This window comes from Gekko japonicus, unplaced genomic scaffold (assembly GCF_001447785.1).
Source record: "Gekko japonicus isolate JY-2015 unplaced genomic scaffold, Gekko_japonicus_V1.1 scaffold1046, whole genome shotgun sequence".
Lineage (NCBI taxonomy): Eukaryota > Metazoa > Chordata > Lepidosauria > Squamata > Gekkonidae > Gekko > Gekko japonicus.
This window is the reverse complement of record NW_015168678.1, coordinates 329,318-352,533: the sequence shown is the minus strand read 5'-3', so window position 1 is coordinate 352,533 and position 23,216 is coordinate 329,318. Positions and strand designations below refer to the sequence as shown.

Genomic DNA, 23,216 nt, shown 5'->3' with positions numbered 1-23,216 from the left:
GTCCTTCCGCCCCCCCGCCCAATGCTGCCCTCTACAGAATCCACCCCCCAAACCTCCAGGTATTTCCCTCCTTAGAGCTGGCAACCCTACATTCCCCTCAGTGCCTGTTGGTAGGCGACTAAGCTTGGTCTTGTCACCTACTTTGGCCTTTGGGAGAAAACACATTGGGGCCAGTCCTGATAGGGTTGCCAACTCCAGATGGGAAATTCCTGGAGATTTGAGGGATGGAGCCTGAAGAGGGTGAGGTTTGAGGAGGGGTGGGACCTCAGACAGGTACAATGCCATAGACTCCACCCTCCAAACCAGTCAGTCCCACATAGGGAACCATTGTTGCCAATCTCCAGGTGAGGGCTGGAGAGCACTCAGAATTACAACTGCTCTGCAGAAGGGAGGGCAGAAGTCAGCTGAAGTCAAAGGGGCAGATAATGGTAGGTTGATGGTTAGCTGGGAAGGAGATGGGGTTGCCAACTACATGCTGACAAGTTCCTGGGGATTTGAGGGGTGGAGCCTGGAGAGGGTGGGGTTTGCGGAGGGGTGGGACCTCAGACAGGTAGAATGCCATTGACTACACCCTCCAAACCAGCCATTTTGTCCTGGGTAACAATTGCTGCCAACCTCCAGGTGAGGGCTACAGATCACTCACAATTACAACTGCTCTTCAGGTAGCAGAGATCGGTTCCTCTGGAGAAAACAGTGGACTCTGTCATTATACCCTGCTGCGGTCACCACAGCAAATTGACACTGTTTGCCCAAACCAGAGCGCTGCGCCAGAGCCTCTTTCTAGATCTCGTTGTATTGCTTTCACAACGGGCTTTACTGCTAGTAGGAAATAAAACAGGAGCATGTCTAAAGCATTTGAGTTCCCAGAGGATGTTGTAAAGGCATCTGATGTTGATCAGGAAGAGCCCTCCCCCACATTTCTATCATTTTGCAGAATGAACATAAGAACATAAGAACATAAGAGACGCCAATGTTGGATCAGGCCAAAGGCCCATCCAGTCCAACACTCTGTGTCACACAGTGGCCAGAAATACCAGTGCCATCAGGAGGTCCAGCAGTGGGGCCAGGACATTAGAAGCCCTCCCACTGTTGACCCCCCCCCAAGCACCAAGAAGACAGAGCATCACTTGCCCCAGAGCCCCTAGCTATACCTTGTGGCTAATAGCCACTGATGGACCTCTGCTCCATATGCTTATCTAATTCCCTTTTGAAGCCGTCCATGCTTGTAGCACCCACCACTTCCTGTGTAAAATGGAATTGTTCTGGCGGACATTTTTATAAAGGGAATGGTGATTTAGAAAAACAAAATTCTGCAAGAAGAACACTTTCTGAAAAGATAAAAGGTTCTGATTTTAGTTGCCTGTGAAAATCATAGGCTGTTTTTCCCCCACCTCCTTTATGTGGAATTGTTCATTGGATATATTATACTGCCTGTATTCCATTGCTCTTTAATTGTGTCATTCAGTTTTATCGTGTTGCTCATTGTATGTACTATAGTCATCTTTATTGCCGTGTTTTTATTACTCTCTGATTCACCTTGAGTGTCAAGGAGAAACATGGGTAATAAATGGAATAAATAAATAATCTTTCTCTGAACAGATCTGGACTTTAGCTGATACTTGGATAGGACACTGCTTAGAATGAGTTCCTGGTTGGGAGGGGCAGGGGATGTAAAACAAAAGTAAAGAAAAAAAGGTATTGAGTCAATCTGGTTTTGTGGCACCATAATCAAAAATTATCTTTTCATCAACCATTCGCTCTCATGTTACTATAACTTATGGATTTTGGCTTCCTAAAGGTCTGATGATTCTTATCGTACTGCACCCTAATCTTGTTTGTCTCCTTGCTCTGGGCTTCCACCATACAATAGCAGAATTGGGAATTAATTATGCAAGGGAACCATCAAGTACTCTTTTGCAAGGGAAGCCTGTGGTGGTTTAGGAACCAGGAGACTCCTAGAGTTGCTTCACATATTATGGGGATGACCCACAGTGCGAGCATCATACTGTTTTGCAGGGATGGTTTTGCAGGGATGGTTTTGCAGGGATGCTGCAAATTGTGCAGCAAACACATCCAGCAGTCAAACTTATTGTGTTTGAATGTGGTGTTCAGACATGAGCTGATCACCAGGTCTGTTTGGTTCAGCACAGAATGACTCCAACACCCACCAAACAGATTTGCTTCAAGTTTTTCCAAAATTGTGCACCCATGAAATCACTGCAAATCCAAATAGATCAGCAGGCATTCACATTGCTAAAGATGCCTTAGACAAACTCCGAACTGTCTGTCAAAAAATCTGCTCCATCTTTGTAACAGGCAAATAGGGCATGAGTTGAGTCATTGGATATTTGGGCATCCCTAATTTTTTGTACCACTGTGAGGTCCAGTGCAATTGCAGATCTCTGTGGCATGCATATCCAATGTGAGAACACTGCAGGTACTTGCACCTGCCCGCTATTTCCACATTGCATGAAATGGTTCTTGGAATTCAATTCTGGCAGTTGGAAGGGAACCTGGGTTGTTTCCTCTGCTATGTCCTGAGGCGAACCGTGCTGTTCTTAAAGCATCCTTTAAAGTGGTGCTGCTTATGAGAGATTTAAAGATGTACTGGCTGAGATCCCTGAACTACCCTACTGCACATATGGGTAAGCATCTAGAGAGATGGTTTATATATATGTTTAAGCCAGTGGAACTGAAACTCCCCTCCCCATGGAAATGCTTTCGACATTGATCCATCTGCCTGTGCATCTGCTGCAAAATTTCCATGCATTCTTTGCTCTAGTGCACATTCTCTATGGTGCCAGCAGAACTTGATGGGCCTCTCCATTGCCTCTTGTGAATTGAGAGTGCTCCAAAGAATGACTGCCCTGAGGCTGAATGAAGAGACCAGAATTGTTAATGGCCTCAGTGTCCATGGTTTTCATTTTAATCCTTGCTTTTTCTTTTTCAGTTGGGAAGACATCCCTGATCACAAGGTTCATGTATGACAGTTTTGACAACACGTACCAGGTGAGTTTCACTCATCCTGAAGCATTCCTCTGCGTGTCACTTGCTAGTGTAAAAATATTTGCATTTTCAAATTTTATTTGATAGCAATGTTGCAATCAAGACTGTCAGGGGGGGGTGGAAGTCCTGTGCCGATTTTCTTATGAAGAATGAATATTTCTTATGAAGAATGAAAGTTTAGATCTGCCACGTTCAGTACAGCTGTAAACTCACTTTTCCTGTGCTTTTTCTACTAGTTCACCATACACCCCCGCCCCCAAAGAGTTTATCTCCAAGGAGATGCTAAAGAGACCTCAAACACTAAATGTGGCTTGCAAAATTTTGGCACTGAATAGCCCTTTGATGCAATGTGAATTGTGGCATCAACTACATAGGGACAGTTCTCTGACTACTACCTATGTTTTTTTCGCTTCCTGGTTGGTGGATGGCTGTTGCATAAGCTTAAAGCTTGCTTGTTTGTGTTTTGCCAAATACCTGGTCCATTAAGAAACATTACTGTATTAATTTTGCATCTGTTACAGTTCGTTTTTCTTTGTACTGTGAGCCTTGCTAGATGTGGATAAATTCAGCTTTATTCAGAGGTTATCTTGGAAAGAAGTCCAGGCTCAGTTTGTCTCGTTCTTTGTCACCATTAAATTAGAGGTGCTTCCCCATCCTCTTCCAGAGGGATAGTGAGGTGTTCCAGAGGTAGTGTGCTTACAGGTTATGATTTGGACCAGTGTTTTTCAGTCAGCTTTCTGCAATTGTTTCCCTTGCCATGTTAAGCTTAAAGAAACACTTGACTCAATCAATGTTTCAGATTAGTGGAGTAAATAAACTCCCCTTTCACCTTTTGACGAGCAATTTAAAATGCATCACAGGACTGGGTCCTGTGTGGGCAAACTAGATGGACTCCCTTGTTAAATTGCCTCATTCCCCTGATGGCCTCCTTGGGTCTTACAGAATCAAAGCAATATCATGGCTTTCAATTCTTCCATTCTCCTGAGGTGGTAAAGGTGTTAGCCGGGAGGCAGCACATTAAGGCCAAGTCCTTGCTGAAAGGGTAAGCCTGCATCTGGGCTGTCCAATTTTACACTGAAGGAAGAGATTTGTGAGACCAAATGCTCCCACCCACCAAGGGGGATGGGGTGAAGCCATCCTGCAAACAGAAAGCCAAGGAGAAAGTCAGCCTATTAGAAGCACTGGTTCTGACCCACATAATATGTCATTTTCCTGTGGTACCACAATCTGTACCTTATTTTGGAGCTTGTCAGGTGGTGACCCCAACTTGCAAATAAATCCCTAAAAAAGCACCACAGCACATAAAAACACTGACTCCCTATCTGCCCTCATATACCTGCATCATTTATTTATTTGCCGCCAAGTCACAGCCGATTTATGGCAACTCTGCAGTGTTTTCAAGGCAAGGGATGTTCGTAGGTGGTTTGCCATGGCCTGTCTCTGGATTGTGACCCTGGACTTCCTTGGTGATTCCCTGTCCAAGTACTATTACCCATTTATAAATGGCTTTTTAAAAAAGAAACAAACAACCAGCTTGTGTCTGTCACAAAGTTTTCCTTGCTGAATTGCCTGCATTTTTTTAAAAAAACTCATTCCTCATGATCAGAAACTATCTATAAGCCTAGTGTGTGGCCTCATTATTTGGGGCCCTTTGAATGACTGAGGCTGTGAGGGATGTATTCAGCAGCGCTCTGTATTCACAGCAGCAGGTGGCTGGCCAAAAAGTGAGACATACAGGACATGAATGAGCTAGATTCTGTGCGAAACCACTGCTGATAAACGAGATTTTAATTGGTGGAGCGGGATTTACCCAGCTTCAGCCCAGAATATACCGCATCTCGGGGACAGGGGACCTGCAAGAACAGCATGCGAGGGGAGTTGGTCTACCGTAGCAGGAGGAAATCAGTAAAAACCATCCTCTCCTTCTGGCAGATCCAACCCAATATCAATATTTCTAATTCTCAGTGTAGCACCATCTCTGGATACTTAAATTCAGATATTAGGGCCATGGACAGACAGGAGTCCTTGCAGGTTCCCCCCACTGTGCAACTGGACCCAGTCCAGCCAGTACCATACAGTTGGGCCTAACCTAGTAAATGGCACCATGCAGCCTGGCTAGAAGTTGCCCAGGGGGAGAGAAGGAGGGAAAGCTGCAGAGGTAGGGTTGCGAGGTCTGGGTTGGAAAATACCTGGAGACTTTGGGGGTGGATCCAGGAGACGGTGGGGTTTGGGGAGGGGCCTCAGCATGGTACAATGCCCTAGAGTCCACCCTTCAAAGCAGCCATTTTCTCCAGGGGAGCCGACTTTTGTCAGCTGGAGATCAGTTGTAAAAGTGGGAGAACTCCAGGCCCCACCTGGAGGTTGGCAACCCTATGTAGAGGTGGGCAGATAACTGTAAGTTGGCTGGTGGGTGGGAGGGAGAGAAGGAAGCAGGAAAAGGGGAGAGGTCATAGGGGCTTTCATGGAAAGGAAAGAGGAAATAGTGGGGTGGAGGGAAATGAGATGCCTTCCACAAGTCCTTGCAGGTCGTCTGCTTGTGTTTTTTCTAAAGGTCAGCAAAGTAGATGCAACCTAAAAATCGTAAGCAAAGTTACATGCTTCTAAATCTATTGAAGTCAAGGGGCTTAAAAGGTGTAATTCTGTTTAGGATTGCACTGCTAATCTTCCCATTTAAGGTAACCTTTCATTTTTGCCACCTTGGGCTAGTAATCATAGCTGCTGCAGCTGCTCCTGTTGTAGCTTATACTGGCACTTCTGTCTTTATCATCTTTGCTGGGGTTTTTCAGTCTCTGACTATAAAATACCATTGTAAACAGTGTGTTTACAGTGTGTTTACTGGCTTCACCACTTTTCCCGGCACCACTTGCTCAATCCCACCTCTGACAACTGCAAAGTAAATCAATATAAGGACCTGGAAGTCCTTTCCTTGCTCTCTGCAATTGTGGGCTACTGGAGGCCATTTTTGCTATCATCTCAGCACTGAGCCCATGTGGGAGCATACATTCCCATGGAAGAAGAATTTATGGGACCATGGAGGGTGTTCTATGACTGGTTAAAGCATAAGGACCGAGAAACTAAGACTAAATGAAGAACAATAAGAAAGATAGCTATAATAGTTGTGAACTTTTATGAGAAGATTTGCATGCAGAATGTCAAATTAGTTTATATATATATGCACCCTAAAAATTGTATTTTCCAACCCAATATATATATATTCTTTCTTTTCCCTTTCCCCCTTTCTATATATAAACTAATAAAACTTTATTTAAAAAAGAAAGAAAATGGGGTGGGAGAAAGAAGATCTTCCTGAGCTCTGTATATGTCACATTTTGACCAAATGAATGGTTTGTGTCCATTCACTTCAACTGTGATCATGTCTTCTGGCTGTAACAATTACAGTACAATCGTAAACAGAGTTGCACCTTTCCAAACCCCTTAACTTCTGTAGACTTAGAAGGGTATCACTCTTTCGGTATTAAGATGGCACTGTTAGGGTTGTTTGTTTTCTGAATTCAGGATAGTTTGCTAATAGTGGAAGGAGGAAAGTATGTTGGGAGAGGCAGGAATAGGATGATGAGAAGCAGAGCCGTGGGCATGGGGGTGGCATGTGTGAAATGCAGCCTCTCCCAGTGATCCATTCATCACTATAGGCTTGGCTGTGGTCCTTCGCAGTTTCAGAGCTTACCAGCCGTAGGCACTTTTAAAGCTTGTTTCTCTTCTGTGATCATGAGATTCAGAAACTTGCCTTTTAAATCTCCACGTGGGATCCTCAAGAATCCAGGTTCAGCACTAGATCCCCTATTAAACTTCAGCTCCCCTGAAGCAGGGAGTAAAAGTGTTACTGGGAGCTGGCTGGAGAATAAAGGCTTAAGGGTATAAACGTGTTCTCCCCTTAAGGTTCCACATTTCCTTCGAGGAGGATGCTTCTATCACCCGCACAGGCTTTCTTACTGCCATTCATACACTCATCATCTTGCTTGTCTCACTTGTCTCCAGTGCTCCCTCTAAGCTGTGGAGTCTTGTGAGCAAAAATTCTACTTTGTGAGCTATTGGCATTAAAGTTGGGAGTGTGCGATTTGACTGCTGCATAAATTAGTTTGCTCCGGAGCCATTCTTCTTGAGCCAAGACAAAAATGTGTGAGCCGGAGGCTAAAAAACTGTGAGCTAGCTCACACCAACTCAGCTTAGTCTCTGGTCTTTGCTTGTACTCAGGGGTCATTTCGTAGAAAAAGAGGTGCAGGAGCTCATTAGCATAACTCATTAGCATAGCTTATTTGCATATGCCACACACCCTGACATCACCGGAAGTGTGTCAGAAGGCTACACCCATTGCAACTTACCTGGCTGCTTCTTGCTCCTAGTGGACCAGGGCTGCTGGGAGCAGGGGGCGGGGCTTGTTGCATGTGCCCGCCCCCTGGGCTCTTTACTGCCGGAGCTCTGCTCCTGTGCGCTCCTGCAGGAAATGACCCCTGCTTGTACTGTACTCTGCTTGTCTCTGGTCTTTGCTATAGCTTGAAGCCCAAACTATCAGGCACCAAACTTCATTATTTGTCTTCAGTTATTCTGGAGAGCCAGAGGGACTTGTAAATAAGAGGAGTGTTAGTATTTAGGTGGGAGAATGTGCAGCTGTCTGGTATGCATGCTGACCTAACTAACTGTTGCCATGGAAGCCTGGAAAAGCAGAATCAGACAAACACAGAGCCCCTTGCAGTACTGCAGGTTTAGCCAGACCTCGAGAACTCTTTTGCTGGCTCCATTTGTAACAGTGAGGAGAGGATCAAGCTAAATAAGCATGAATCTAACCTGTCTGACCTTCACTTTTAGCTGTTGCTCTCCTGCCTTGTTTCTCTTCCGTAACCTTCTGTTTCAAAGTGCTATTTCTCATAACAACATGGGATGGGCAGTAACAGATCTAAGTGTCTGTGAGGGATAACCTAGATTGTTCTGGGTATTTTGAATGTAAGGGTTTTTTCCTTCGAAGATTTAGGTTCCATCTCTTCCTTTATCCTGTTCACACTTGCAGGTGAGGAGATGTTCCCAGATATCCAAGGTTACAGCAGCATACAGTAGCCTTACGGTTCTGACCGCAAAAGATGGATAGATTCTCTTAGCTTCCTGTTCCCAAACACTTGGATGAATTCATTGTACAGCGCAGGCTAAAAGAGCCGGTGCTCTCTTGCTTTTTAAACTCTGGCCATCCCCCAAGCAGACTGCAGCATATATTCTTTGATTAATCAACTAAAACCCAGCAGCAGATGTGACTTGAAATCCAAACTCCCCAACCTGGAGTGCTTCAGTGCCTGAGCTCTGGAGGTTGCTTCTTTTAATTACCTTGGTCAGTTCTGCAACCATGAGACACACTATGCCATGAACCCTGCTGGAATCTGCACCCGTGGTTGGAAACCAAGCACTCCTCCACCATGTGCACTCCCAGTAAGATTTTCACCCAAATTGCCACACCAGAATACATTTTATGACAAAGTAGTTCATGGTATACTGGTGACACCATCCATTTAGCCAGGGGTCGTTTGGGGCCAGAGTGCACCTGAGCACCGCTCCAGCAGCCCCGGTGGCAGCAAGCCCCGCCCCCAGCTCCCCGCCCCCAGATCCTTCAGTTTAGAGTCGTGCAGCGGCAGCAGCACAATCTCTCCATTGTATTCTGTGGCCCCATAGAATACAATTGAAAGATTGCACCGCCACTGCGACCCAACTCCAAAGAGTTTTCTCTTCGCTCCCCCCCTTGGCTGGAGAAGCAAAAACCTCCCCTTCCCCAGGCAACTTTAAACTTTAAACCCCTTCGCAGCTGGGGACGGGAAGGGTAGGCTCCCTAGAATAGAATGGAGAGCGAAGGGGTTTAAACTTTAAACCCCGTCTCTCTTCACTCCCTGCCCGCCCACCTTGGCAGGCCAGGGTATGCTAATGAGCTCCTGCAGCTCTTTTTCTATGAAACGACCCCTGCATTTAGCCATAGTAGCTTTTACTTCTAGCTCTTGTTTAATTGACAGAGCTTGTGTAACTGATGTTGATGAATTCCTGGGTGACTTCCTAGTAAGTTCTTTACAGTTCTGTAGAACAATGGAGAAAAAAATGAAAAGCATCTAAAGAGAGGGGCTGTGGCTTAGTGGTAGGTCCCAGGATTAACCCCTGGACTCTCCAGTTTAAAAAATTAGATGATAGGTGATGTGTCGTGAAATATCACTGCCTGGGGAGCTACTGCCAGTCAGAGTAGACAATACTGAGCTTGATTGACTAAAAGTCTGATTCAGTATATGGCAACTTCATGTGTTCATGTTTTCATCTACAATCTGGGTGTGTGGGTGAGTCTCCTTGAAGCTCTTGGAGGACTATGAGTGGCTTTGTCTTAGTGTGCAAAAGAAGAAAGTTCAGCTATCATTGACTTTTGCTACATAGGAATTAGCAAAGAACCACTCTGGATGCTCATAATGAGGATAAGGAAATTGTGGCAAAGCTGTGCAGGTGTTATACTTGTGATGCTTATCAATGCTGCAAATAAGCCCTAATCACTAAAATTGAGATCAGGGACACAATCTAAAGTGACATGATCTTAAGTGACATGCCTTTAGTTATGCGGGGGGGGCGGGGCGGAGGTTGAACCTGTGATTGTTGACCAGCAACCTCCTCAAGTCCAACAGCAACTGCTTTTGAAACTGCAGGGACTTTCTGCAACAGTTTATTATTTGATATGGGTGGTGTTTGCCATTGCAAGAAGAAATAACCACACACCCCCCACTAGGTATGACTAAAAAGCCCTTGGGTATACGTAAAGTAGCTCTTTCAATCACAGCAGTGATGTGTAATTTAAAATGATTTGCCCCAGAATGAGTGCTGACCATTATTCCATTTCCTCTCTTGCAGGCTACAATTGGAATCGACTTCTTATCTAAAACCATGTACTTAGAAGACCGGACAGTAAGTGGCAGGCATTGCTGAAAAGCTGACATTCTCAAGCTACGTATTGAGACAGAAGTAACAGGCAAAAGCAAGAGATATTTCCCAGGCTAACCCCATGTTCTGAACAGCCCAAACTGGCAAGCACATAATCTTCTTATGTGCTTTCATATCATCTCGTTGGTTCGCCTTTGACAGAGGCTTTTGCTCTTAGAAGTCTCTTATCTTTCTGGGCAAGGATGCATTAAGCTGCTCTTTCCACCCAGAGGTTTCCACGTGGACCCTTCTTGTCCTTTGTGCTCTTTCACAGATGACTTGCTCTCAGTCTTTGTGAGATGGAACTGAAATGACAAAGAGCCATCATTTCTGTGAAACATATATATGTATTTCAGACAATTTGACCACAAGCCCCATGGACTGGAACTATGAATTAATTTTTCTTGGGATTTCAACTAACTCTGAACTGAGAGACATGAAATTTAATGGAACAGTTCTCAGATCAATACCTGTTTACTTTTAAAGGCACAAAATGCTTCACATTGAGGAATGGGTTCCTATAAAATACTAACTTGATTCAATTCTTGCCCATGGAGTCCAGCAATCTCTATTAGTGCTGACTGGAGTGACCTCCACCCTATAGCCCCAGCTGTCTCCTGTTCCAGGGGCTTTGAGGACATCCTCTGTGCCTGTCTTGATTTGGGACATGCATGTAAAGCACTGGGATAGTTCAACATTTAGACTCCAAATTATCACAAGGAAAACTCTAGCAAAGAAATAATATAGACAAATTGGTGTAAGCTAGCCCATGGAAAGGGCCTTGCAGTGGCTGGCTGCTGGTGGAAAGCAGCTGGGCTAGACATGCTGATGGAAAGGGTTTTCCTCTAGAATGCATGCAGTGAGGTCTGAAAACAGAGAAGCCAGGTGATAGATGGGCCATGCAGGCCAGTTCTGCCCACTAAATGGCATAGAATGCACATTTCCGTGAGTACTGTTTGGGATTGACCCTTCAGGCTCAAAAGGCACCATATGTAATGATTCTATATATATATTTGTATCACAAACATAGTCCTTCAGGAACAATTTGGAAGTGTTCTACTTCTGACATACTTCTTTGTAGGCAGGCTGAACTCGTGTGTTCATAATGGGTATGGAGAGGAAAGGGTTACACCGGAAGGGATGCTGAGAATGTTAGGAAGTAATTCAGCACCTTAGAAGCCAGGAATGTGCAGTCCCAGTGGAACAATTTTGTCTGTCTTATGAACCGGAAGTCTGCAGACCAGCAGACTCTTCAAAGATGGGCAGCAATTCCCTCTGCTAGGAAGCCCTTCCTAAGTGCCTGCATTTCAGCATATCTCCTTGTAAATAGCAATAGATGGCGGGGGGGGGGAAAGAAGCCCACAATTAAAATGTCTTGATTTATAGATTTTGGGGAAACTTTGCACAAGGATAATCCAATGTCAACGAGGAATGGAGTTGGCTCTAATGAGAGGAAAACAGCAGCTGTTGCATTAATAAGTAGCAGCTAACTATCTCGTGCAGTGTTAATGCATTCTCAGACATCCATCTCAGACCTAATGGGTTGTTTCCAGGGCTTTCCAGTTGCACTAATGAAAGCCACAGGCTGAGTGATGTGGAGCACAGGAAAGAAAAAAAGCATTGGTAGATTTCCTTGCCCCTCCCAAGGGGTTGTTTCTGATCCCATGGCAGAAACTTGAGAGGGTCTTCTCATTTCCATCATCCTTCCCTCCAAATGATACCCCAAATCTATTGCGCGTCGACTGGAGGCTTAGGGAAATGATGAAGCCAAGTGTATTGTGATGTCAAGTCCCAGCATTCAGATGAGCTGTGAGCAAGCATTCCTCAGGCAAAGCTCCTTAGTTTTTACACGTCTTTTTTGCCTACAACATTTATGCCAAACTGTGCCCTGTCTGATGATGCTCTTGAGCGCTCCTTTGGCATCCACAAGAAATCATCCTGCTGGCTGTGCAGTTGAGAGTAAACATATTGCAGACCCCACAAGGTTAAATGTGACTTAGATCAGCAGATGTGCCATAGAGTCAAATATGGGCCGGAAACACTCACACACAATCCATGCTACATCAGCAGTGTGTTCAGTTCGGTCCTCCCTCCCATGGGAGGTCCTCCAGACCTGGGACTGCAGGAGGAGATCTAGTGGAGGTGGAAAGTGCCATCAAGTCGCAGCTGACTTATGGTGACCCTTGGTGGGGTTTTCATGGCAAGAGACATTCAGAGGTGGTTTGCCATTGCCTGCCTTCATGTTACTACCCTGGAATTCCTTGAAGGTTTCCCATCCAAATACTAACCAGGGCTGACCCTGCTTAGGTTCCAAGATCTGATGAGGTCAGGCTAGCCTGGGCTATCGAGGTCAAGTCAGGAGGAGATCTAGGCTGTAGTGCTGGAATACTGCCATGCTTGGAAACACGTGGCAGATAGCATCCTTACACTGCCCGTGTCCATTTCCCCCGTTAGTGAAAAAGTGTTTGCAGCAATGAATGAAACTGGTATGGGCTATTGCCCTGATCTGGTAAAAAACCATTCCATTACACCTTTCAGCTGCTCTTCAATTGTATCGCAACGACTCTTAGCCTCCTGTTCTTGTATCACACCTTTTATTCACAAGGCTGTCAAACAGCTTTTTAAACTGTGTGTATCACCAGTCTGGCTTCTGCCTGGGCCACGGGACGGAGATGGTGTTGGTTGCCCTGACAGATGATCTCCGCAGACAGTTGGATCGAGGCAGGTCAGCGCTGATGTTGTTGCTTGATCTCACAGCGGCGTTTGACACAGTTGATTTCAATCTTCTGACTCACCGCCTCGCCAACGTAGGAGTTTGGGGGGGGGTAGTCTTAAAGTGGCTTTCCTCCTTTCTCCATGGTCGGGGACAGACGGTAGCACAGGGAGAGAGGATGTCAGCCTGGTACCCCTTAGTGTGTGGGGTTCCTCAGGAGGTGGTCTTCTCCCCAATGCTATTCAACATCTGTATGCACCCCCTTGCCCAGCTGGTGTGGAGTTTTGGGCTGGGGTGCCAGTATGCTAATGACACCCAGCTATATCTGCTATTGGATGGGCTGGGACTCAGACTTCCCACGCTTGATGGGGCGCCACTAACACCAGCACAATCCATCAGGAGTTTGGTTATCATCCTGGACACCTCTTTAATTATGGAGGCCCAGGTCACAAATGTTGCCAGACTAGCGTTTTTCCCATCTACGCCAAGTGCAGCAATTGGCCCCTTTCTTGTTGCGCCTTGACCTAGCCATGGTAATCTATGCGATGGTCACCTCCAGACTAGAGTACTGTAACTCTACGCTGGCCTTCCCTTGCACCTGGACCTGGAAACTCCAGCTGATCCAGAATGCAGCGGCGCAGGTCCTGACGGGAACACCAAGGACAGCACATATGCAACCTGTCCTGTGCCAGCTACACTGGCTTCCAGTGGAGCACCGAGTCAGATTCAAGGTGTTGATACTGACCTTTAAGGCCTTGAACGGTCTGGGACCAGCGTATCTTCGGGACCATCTCCTCTGGTATGTCCCCGGGAGAGCATTACGCTCTGCTGATAGTAATCTGGTGGTGATGCCTGGCCCCAAAGGTGTCTGGCTGTTCTCGACCAGAGCCAGGGCTTTCTCGGCCCTGGCTTCGACTTGGTGGAACTCTCTGCCAAATTCCATCAGGGCCCTGCAGGATTTAATGCAGTTCTGCAGGGCCTGTAAGGAAGAGACGTTCCGCCAGGCTTTTGGTTGAGGACAGCAACGGCTTTCCATCATAGCTGGCACCCTTCTCTTTACTCCTACTTTGCCCGCTTCAGCCTCCCCTTAACCTGCCCATGAGACAGAAGAACAACTTAGGGCAGGATCTTAAGGTAAATGGCAAATGCCATCTGGAGACTGAGCAATTGTGTTTAACTGATTGTCGATTCTAATTTGTACTTTGTATGTTTTTAATCTGTGGTAAATCGCCCAGAACCCTCTGTACTCAGGGATGGGGTGATTCAGAAATCTAAATAATAATAACAATAACAACAACAACAATATAAACACCAGTCTCTGCAGCAGAGGAAAATGGTTGCCTTGACTAACCAGAGGCAAGAAGCAAAGCCGGGGGGGGGGGGGGAACCCTCTCAGGAGGGTATCTCAGATAAATGATGGTTGCTTCCCCCATGTGTTCTTTGTCTCTTTTGTTCTCCTTTCTTTCCATCTTCCAGGGCTGTTTCTCTTCCTAATTGTGTGTGTCTTCTCTCTTGCGTATCTTGTCTGGTCCTCCCCCCCCCCAACAGGTGCGGTTGCAGCTCTGGGACACAGCAGGCCAGGAGAGATTCCGAAGCTTGATTCCCAGTTACATTCGAGACTCCACAGTAGCTGTGGTGGTCTATGACATCACAAGTGAGTTAAATTTCCCTGTGGTTGTCTGCACAACAAATGTGGGAATACCTTGTAACTGCCCTTTGCTGATCTAGATCAGTCATAATGGACCATTCAAAGTATAGTGCATTGCAGGGTGCACTGTAAGAAGTGAGACAGTAGATGCTACTGTCTTTTGGAACAATATGTGAAGGCTAGAATCAGAGAGAGCAGCACTTCATCCTCTTTCCATTCCACGTCATGGCAACATCTTTTATCCTGAAGACCCTGCTTTGGTCTCTAGAGCTTCTTATGCCAGATATCAGTTGTTCCTAACAGTCTGATGAACTTTGTATTCACAGTTTGAATTAATGACTGCTTTAGATGCTAGTGGTTTCTCTTAGAAGTTATTGACTGAAATATTAATTTGCACTGCAATGGAATATGAAAGAGCTAAGTCTCCTTCCTAGCCCAAAGACCTCCAGGAGTATCTCTTAAGAACGACTTTGTTGGAGCAGAACAAGGTCCAAAGAATACTAGCCTATATGGACTTTGTTCTGCTCCAGCCAAATAATTCTTATGGGTTATGCCTGGAAATCGTTCCAGTAGTAGCCAACTGGATGACTCTGGGAAATTATAATGGGAGCATAATATGGTACATCCCTTAGCTTTCCATACTGTTCACACCTGAGAATTTGGGATATTTCCTTCATCTTGTTGAAAACAGGAAACACTTCCTCCTGTCATACACTGTTGTATGTCTATTCATTCCAGGATTAGTCTGAAAACAATAGATACGGAATACAGTGGAATGCCTAAAGAGCCCATTGTGCTTAATACAAAGAGGCTGTGGCTGCTTCCACATGGTGATGATTCTCTGTGTAGCTTTTCTGGCGAGAGCCAATGCCTCTGCAGTGGGACAGATGCCCCCCTGCCCTTTACGCTTCTGCCTTTTTAAATTGTAAGGCTGTTTGCCACATAGTGAAAATTCTCTGTACAGCATCATCACTGCAAAAGAAGAGGTATTCGCTGTGGCACAAGAGCATCCACACAGCTTTGGTCCTTTGCAGCCACCATTCATACCCTCTCATGCTACTGGAGGGGTTTTGAGCTTTTTCTTTTAATCAGCCATTGACATCACTATAGCATTGTTATAACGTTATATCAATCGATCTAATTGACTCCCTAGCTTTCGTTGTTTTAAAAAAAATAAGTAGCTCCTTTAAATACAAAGACATAAGGGGAAAGGGCATATATCTACAACAAAAAGAGCTAGAAACTTACTCTTTTTAAGAAATGAAAACTGGGAATTCAGACAAGTAGTAGTTACACTGTTACAATGTTATAATTCTATAGCAATGTTCAGTTGCTGTGTTATTGTTTTTTTGGGGGGGAAGCTTGAGAAAGCCATTGGGGGGGGTGCCAGCAGCCAGGGAGGTGGGGGTGGCTGAAGCAAGGAAAATGGTGCTGATTTGGACAGGACCTGCCTAAAAATGTGTACCTTCCTGTCCTGATATTGCACAAACACACATGGACTGCAGTATTCCCAAAAGGAGGGTGCCAAACCAGGTTTGGGAAAGATCACAGCTAAGAAAGGGAAAACACAGTCCCTGGAGCAAAACCCCTATGTGGAAGCAGCCTGCTTATAAAGAAAGGATGGTTTTATCTGTCTTTCTAAAATGACACATTAGTTTACATCACTTCCCAAAGTCAAACATTTTTGTACCTTATTGTGGCTTTGCTTGAATTCTTGTATTTCTTTCTAATACTTGTATCTCTGTCTTCCTCATTTCTTTTGTCCAGAATAGGCTTTGGCCTCCATTGTCTGACCATTCAAGTCACAATTGTATACAGTGATATTTATTTTTTCTATAAATCTCCAGTCTTGATTCTTAAAGTATTTACCACTGAAAAGAATATTTCTGCTATCATATGTCAGTAATATAATGTTCACACCAGTATCTGTGCGTAGTGATGGGCAATAAGTTACACAAACTGGCTTTGCTTTAATTAGGCACAGGATGAGAAATGCCACTGCATCTCCCAATTTGGTTACTTGAAAGTGGACCTGACCACATCTTACCATGCATTCTACCTGTAATACAGGGGCTCATTTAGATTTGCATTGGGACATTCTGCCAACAATAATTTGTAAGGCCTGGCTAACAAGTGGTGACTTGCTGGACAGATACAAGTTGTACTTAAGAGGGAACATGTGGCATAGGTTTGTGCGTTCAGAGGTGTGATGCTGGTGTAAAATAAGCTCAAGCCATGTGGACTCCGAGGAGGACTTTCTCTGAGTTGGCACCAAAGTGGCACTGGGGAAAATATCCTTTGCAGATATACTAGAGAGTTCTCAACAGTATCTGAAACCATTATTTAAACCCAGCACATATTTGAGGGATAAATCAAAATCAAATAAACTAAATTAAATCTTGACCTCTCTTCCAAAATTCTCTGTTCCCTAGGTTCACATTTTATGTGTATATTAGTTATATAACACATTTGGTTCTTGTAAAGTGCTTGAAAAGTGCCACCTTAATAGCCTATAAGGCAAGTAACTGCTGAGAAACTGAGGCAAAAACACAACCAGTGACTTGTGAAGACCACACAATAAGTCTCTGGCAGAGGCAGGATTCAAACCCAGATCTACCAGACACAAATACAACTTTCTAGCCTCTGTACCACATTGACTTTTTTAAACCAGCCAATATTCTCTGCCTTTCATTTTTATCCCGTTCTTCCTCCATTGAGCTCAGAGCAGTATATATGACTCTCCACTCTTACTTTGTATTTATACAACAGCCCCATGAGGTAGATTGGGCTGAGAGTAACTTGCCCAAAATTATCTAGTGAGGTTATTGGCTGAACGGATTTGAACTCAGACCTCCTAATTCCTACACTACATTCCCATTTATTTATTTATTTTATTTATACCCCACCCTTCCAGTCAAGTTGTCATCACACTGAATGAACTACCCAGTAAAATATATCAAATCATAAGTTTTCTGCAGCTGCCAGCCTTGAAGCTGGACTTTGACCTTTTCTTGTACCCATTTCTTCCTGTTCGCTTTGACTTAACTGTGTTCCTTGTTGCAATTAATTTAAGAGGAAAGAAAAAGTGACAGAAAAGCAGATCTGCTTCCCTCTGCTGACCCTGGTTCGTTGAGGCAGCTGAAGCCGTCACAAAAGGGGTCAGGGCTGGGCAGGTGACTGGTGATGAAGTGGCTCATTAAAAATGTTCCTTTGAGTGGATTGCCAGTGGCAGCTCTGAGGGCCCATGCTTTGTTTGCTATAGTTGCACTAAATCCTCTCTCCAGTGATTGATAGAAGATTTTCCTAGGAAAACACAAGGAGGTGCATGTGGAAGGAGCATTCCACAGAAGAAGGGCTGAGTGGATGCCTCCAGTCCTTTCACTTGAGCTACCTTCCAGGTTAGATTCAGGAGGGTAGCCATGTTGGTCTGAAGCAACAGAACGAAGTTTGAGTCCAGCGGCACCTTTAAGACCAACAAGGTTTAATTCTGGGTATAGGCTTTCATGTGCATGCACTCTTCTTCAGATACATTGAAACAGGTTTCCTCAAACCTTATATACAGGTGGGGGAGTTAGTTGCCAGGAAGGGCAAGTAGAGTCAAGATGTATAAGTAACTGATCCATCGGTATAGCTAAGATTTCATTAATGCAGTTGGGTAAGGCCTGTGGATAGCAGCAAATTAGCATACAGACAATAAAAGAGTTAACAACAGATGTGAGAACTAAGTTTGAATCCAGTGGCATCTTTAAGACCAACAACATTTAATTCTGGGTGTGAGAACTGAGTGACTTAGCATGTGTAGTGAGATAAGAACCCTGGGAGTTCAGGTATCCTGACTATTTTAATAACTTGTAATTCAGCCATCTCCCATTCCAGTCTGTTTCTGAAATTCCTTTGCAATGAAATGGCTACTTTGAGGTCCCCCATTGAGTGCCCTGGGAGGCTGAAATGTTCTCCTACAGGTTTCTCAACACACGCTAAGTTACTCAGTTCTCGCTTATACCCAGAATTAAACTTTGTTGGTCTTAAAGGTGCCACTGGGTTCAAACTCAGTTCTTGCATGTTTGTTAACGCTTGTATTTATATGCTAATTTCCTGCTATTCACAGGTCTTACCAACTGCTTTAATCCAATCTTAGCTATAATAATTGCTCAGTTATTTATACCGCTTGACTCTAACTAGCCCTTCCTGGGAACTAAACCAGCTTGAGGAAGTCTGTTTCAATGTATCTGAAGTGTGCTTGTACATCAGAATTAAACGTTGTTGGTCTTAAAGGTGTCACTAGACTCAGACTTCATTAAATTCCAAATGGAAACAGTTGCTATTAAGACATGTGCCGAAAAGCATCTGTGGAGAAGACCAATGGTAACTACTGTCCTTTGTGTGGGGTATGGTGGAAAGATGGTGATCTGGGCTGTAGACATAACTTGATTATGTGCAGAAAGCATAGTTGAGATGAATATTTCCATTTCGATGAGAAGTGCTTTTAAACCTGCAGCTGACCTTCTCTCTTCTATGTTTTCCCTGGCTATTCCCATCCTCATCACCTTCTGCAATGTACTTCTGTTAGCATTCTCGTCTTGGCCTCCTTTTCCTGGCCCCACAAATCAGTAGACATCAAACATACCTTTGAGCTTTTATTCCTTCATTACCTTCTGATTCCCTTTTCACTCCAATCTTATACAAATATTGTTTGCTTCTCATCTTTTTTGAACTACTCAAAAGTTTTTCGTGTACATTATGTCAGTTCTGCCTTGTCTAAGTGGTAAAGGGAGCAGAGTCAAAAAGCTGTGAGCCACACTAAGTCCCTTTTCAAGCACATTTGAAAGCTTCATAAGTGTTTCTTGCTGTCACTTCCAAGCAGGCCTGTAGGTGCGGTGTGGCCTCCTGGGGCCTGGCCCCCTGACTTCCTGCCAAAGCCTCATGACTTCCTAGGCAGCCCGGGCCCCCGACTCTCTGGGCTGTCCAGACGACTCCCTGCCACCACCACCCCTTCCCTTTCCCCACCTGCCAGCAGCCCTGCACACCCACCTCTGGTAGCCTCTGTTTTTGCTGCCTGAGGACAAGCTGGGCACTTCCTCTTGACCAGAGGGTGGGTGGCATGAAGGGAGACCCCCTCAGCTTTCTTCCAGCTGAGCAGCGCTCAGGGCTCCCCAGGGCCCCGCCGGCCTCTCCAGCGCTCTCCCCCACATGCTCCCTCCCCAGGCTCCGAGCAGCTGTTCCCTAATGGCTGGGGAGCAACAGCCAATGGCTACAGTGACCCTGCCCGGCTCCCTGCCCCCTTTGCTGGAAAGAGGGAGGGCAGAGCGGTGGGAGCTCGGTGTGGGTGAGGTGACAGCTTTTAGAGGGAAGCCCAAGTGCGGGGGTCAAAGGTAGTGGTGGCTGGGCCTGCCACTTTGCCTTTCTTCACATCTAACTCAGGGCAGCTTGTGTAGCAAGCAGCAAGACCCGAGCGGCATGGGGAAAGACAGAGCTGGGCTGGAGCCAAAAGTCTGCGCCACTCCAGGACCTCTTCTGGTGCCCAGGAGAGAAAGTTGGGCAGAGAAGTGCAGGAGAGACTCACGTCCCGCTTGCCATCGAGTGGTTTGATCTGTGCCGGGGGGCTCATTGCAGGAAGGGAGAGCGACGGACAGAAGCTGCTGGCCAAGAGCAGCGAGGGAGCTGAACAGGCTCATGTGACCTCCCAATCCCACCCTATGGAGGGAAGGGAGAGCTGGACGGCTGGAAACAGGCAGGGGGGACGCCAGAGAGAGAGACGGAGGCCATGGGATGCTGGCTGCACCGGAGATCCAGGGAGGGGGCTTGAGGGAGGGGGGTGCACAGGATAAATAATTAAATTACATTGGCTAAGTGCCCGCTGAAAAATTTAAATGCCCCCCCCAACTTAGAAATTCCTGGCTATGGGCCTGCTTCTAAGTACCCCATAGAAGTATTAGTCCTTTAAAAATCAAACCTGTCACTATTGGAAAACCGGCCTTTGTCTGATATCCACCTTCCTTATTTCTCTTCTCTCTCACAGATCTCAACTCCTTCCAGCAGACATCCAAATGGATTGATGATGTTAGAACAGAAAGAGGAAGTGATGTCATTATTATGCTAGTAGGCAACAAAACAGACCTTGCAGATAAGAGGTAAATAGAAAATTATTAAATGGAATGGAGGCAGCTTCTTTTGGAAAAAAATGGAGGTTAAAAAAATAATCTTTGAATCACAAGAAACTCACAGAATGGCAATATGCCACATTATAAAGGAGTTCTGTTGCCTCTTGTTGTCATAGCAACAGCTCCCTAGAGTGACAACTCCTGTCTTATTGACCATTGTTGAATCCCCTGTTGCATTGTTAAATTAGAGGACTTTGCTTGGTGGAATTATTACAGCTTCTCACCACACGCTCACTCCTGACTTCCCTCCTGTTCCCAGATAAACCCCCTTTCCTAGTTGCCATGAGATAGTTACCATTTTCCTTGCTCTGTGTGTCCATCCCAGGCAGATAACAATTGAAGAAGGGGAACAGAGAGCTAAAGAGCTGAATGTCATGTTTATTGAGACAAGTGCAAAAACAGGATACAATGTAAAACAGGTAAGAAAGGAAACTTTCTTTTTGGGTGCAGATGACTAGGCAGAAACTTCACTGACAGCTTGGTCCACTTTGGATGCCACATGATTTGTTTTTCCTTGCATGTAGAGTAAGATTAAGAAAATTATGTGTACCCTGTCATTTGAAAAAATATAATGTCTGATTGGTCACGAGTACATAGCAAACTAAATTATCTCCATGCAGGAAAGTCATCATGACATGATGCTTGGGTAGTGTCAGGCAGGAAGCAGTGGGGAATATGTGAGACCAGGGGTCCAAGCTTCCAGCCTTGGATATTCCAATTCTTCCTTGTGAAAATTCACCAAAATGGTAATGAACATATTTTTTTGAGCCAAAATATCTAGCCACTAGTTGTGGGATGCATAATTGCATAGACAGGAAGTAGAAATCTGAAAAAAATTATGCAAAAGAGTAAAATAGGTTTAGTATAAGAAATCAGATCACTTGGGATGCAGAGCAGTGAAAAGGATATCGAAAGCCCTTTTTATGAGAGAGCAGTAGTTAGGATATGTATTTCTAGGACTACATCTAAGGGATTGGGATACAGAGACTACGTAGTCCCCATTGTCCCTCAAGCACATGTTGTTGGAGAACAAAAGAAGCTGGGACAGGAACTTGCTACATAGCCACAGGCTCTCCAGAAGGAAGTTTAAACTGAATCTGTCACAAAAATAGACCCTTGGCCTTAAACGGAGAAAATTTATTAGAACTTGACAGCAAAATGACCATTTATCCCTTCTCTGATGCATCAATCAATAGCATACAAGCTCCTAAAGGCTAGGGTAGAGCTTTTGACAAGTCAAGGAGGAAAACTTATTCTAAGATCAGATTCCCATTTTCCAGTCTAATGAAGGTTGATTGGAATTATGCACTCTTGCATGTTGAACCTTTACTTACACGCAGGGGTCATTTCGTAGAAAAAGAGGTGCAGGAGCTCATTAGCATAATGTATTAGCATAACTTATTTGCATATGTCACACCCCCTGACATCACCGGAAGTGTGTCAGAAGGCAACACCCACCGCTCAGGCTCCACTGGACTGTTTTGGATCGCTAGCTATTTGGTGGGGGGGACGTGCAGATCTGTCCTTGCAGAGGAGGGAGAGCTTATACCTAAATAAAACTTGGTCTTAAAGGTGCCACTGGACTGTTTTGGATTGCTAGCTATTGGGGGGGGGGAACGCGCAGATCTGCTCTCACAGAGGAAGGGAGAGTTTGTACCTGAAGGCGGGGGGTGGGGCTCTGCAACTTACCTGGCTGCTTCTTGCTCCTCGTGGCCCGACTGAGGGCTGCTGGGAGTAGGGGGCGGGGCTTGTTGCATGTGCCCGCCCCCTAGGCTCCTTACTGCCGAAGCGCCTCTCCTGTGCACTCCCACAGGAAATGACCCCTGCTTACATGTTCTGTCCTCCCTGCTCTAACTGGTAGTTTCTCGTGTGCATATGGATCCCTACTATATGACAAACTTTTTGATTCCCAACACTGGCTTTTGTGTTTTTAAAATGGCAGTAGCTATCTTAAGAGGGCCAGAATCCAGGATAGCTTCCATTCTTTTGAGAATCTGGTAGCCAAAATGGATCTTTCGATTTTAAATACACTCTTGTGTTGGCTGCTAATGGGACTTTTACAGTTCTGGTAGCAGCCATGTATAGGGTATCCTAGCTGAATAACCCAAAACAAAACGAGTTTGCTTGGACTTTAAAGACTAACAAAACTTATTTCAGCATAAGATTTCATGAGTCAGAGCTCACTTCTTCAAATCCCCAGGAGCCCTTACAGGAAGATAAACCCATTTGTTTTGAAAGAAGAGCTGTTCATGAACATTAACTGGCCATGCCCCACTTTCAAGCCTGGGTTTCTCTCCCTGACAGGCTTGCTGATGGTCAAGTTATTTGGTCTGTAAATATTTTTGTAGTGCACTTGCTCTCAGCTTGTGGCATCCTACAGTCTGGAAGGGAAGGGGAGATGGTTCTGCACTCCATGTGTGTATGTGGAAGCTCCATGTGGTCTTTGGGTCCTTTGCCACCTATAATTCTGTGCCACTGTCACTTCTCTGGAACAAGCCACATTTCGAGCACCAGCAACTGTTATTGTTATTCTCATGAGACCAGTGAACCATTTCCTCTTGAGACATGTATAAATAGCCCCAGCTCTTGTTTTCTGGGGGCAAATAGGCTGGGTTCCCTACTGCTTGTTTAACCAGTTTCCCAAACACTTTGATTTTGCAGCTTACATTTTGTATGTGAAATGCAACTCAGAAGTCCTATTCATAATAGTTTTGTTTCTTGACCCCTTCCCTCTGGTCTGCCT

General features: G+C 45.2%; 1 protein-coding gene across 1 annotated transcript in view; it reads left to right on the top strand.

Moving 5' to 3' along the window:
- The first annotated feature begins 2,952 nt into the window (after positions 1–2,952).
- The window catches only part of RAB6B (RAB6B, member RAS oncogene family), a 26,674-nt gene continuing 6,410 nt past the window's right edge, over positions 2,953–23,216 (top strand). The window contains exons 1-5 of the mRNA XM_015415382.1: positions 2,953–3,009; positions 9,883–9,936; positions 14,213–14,318; positions 20,332–20,443; positions 20,799–20,908. Coding sequence (XP_015270868.1) covers positions 2,980–3,009; positions 9,883–9,936; positions 14,213–14,318; positions 20,332–20,443; positions 20,799–20,908 — 412 coding nt within the window. The 5' untranslated portion in view covers positions 2,953–2,979. The remainder of the gene's footprint in view (positions 3,010–9,882; positions 9,937–14,212; positions 14,319–20,331; positions 20,444–20,798; positions 20,909–23,216) is intronic.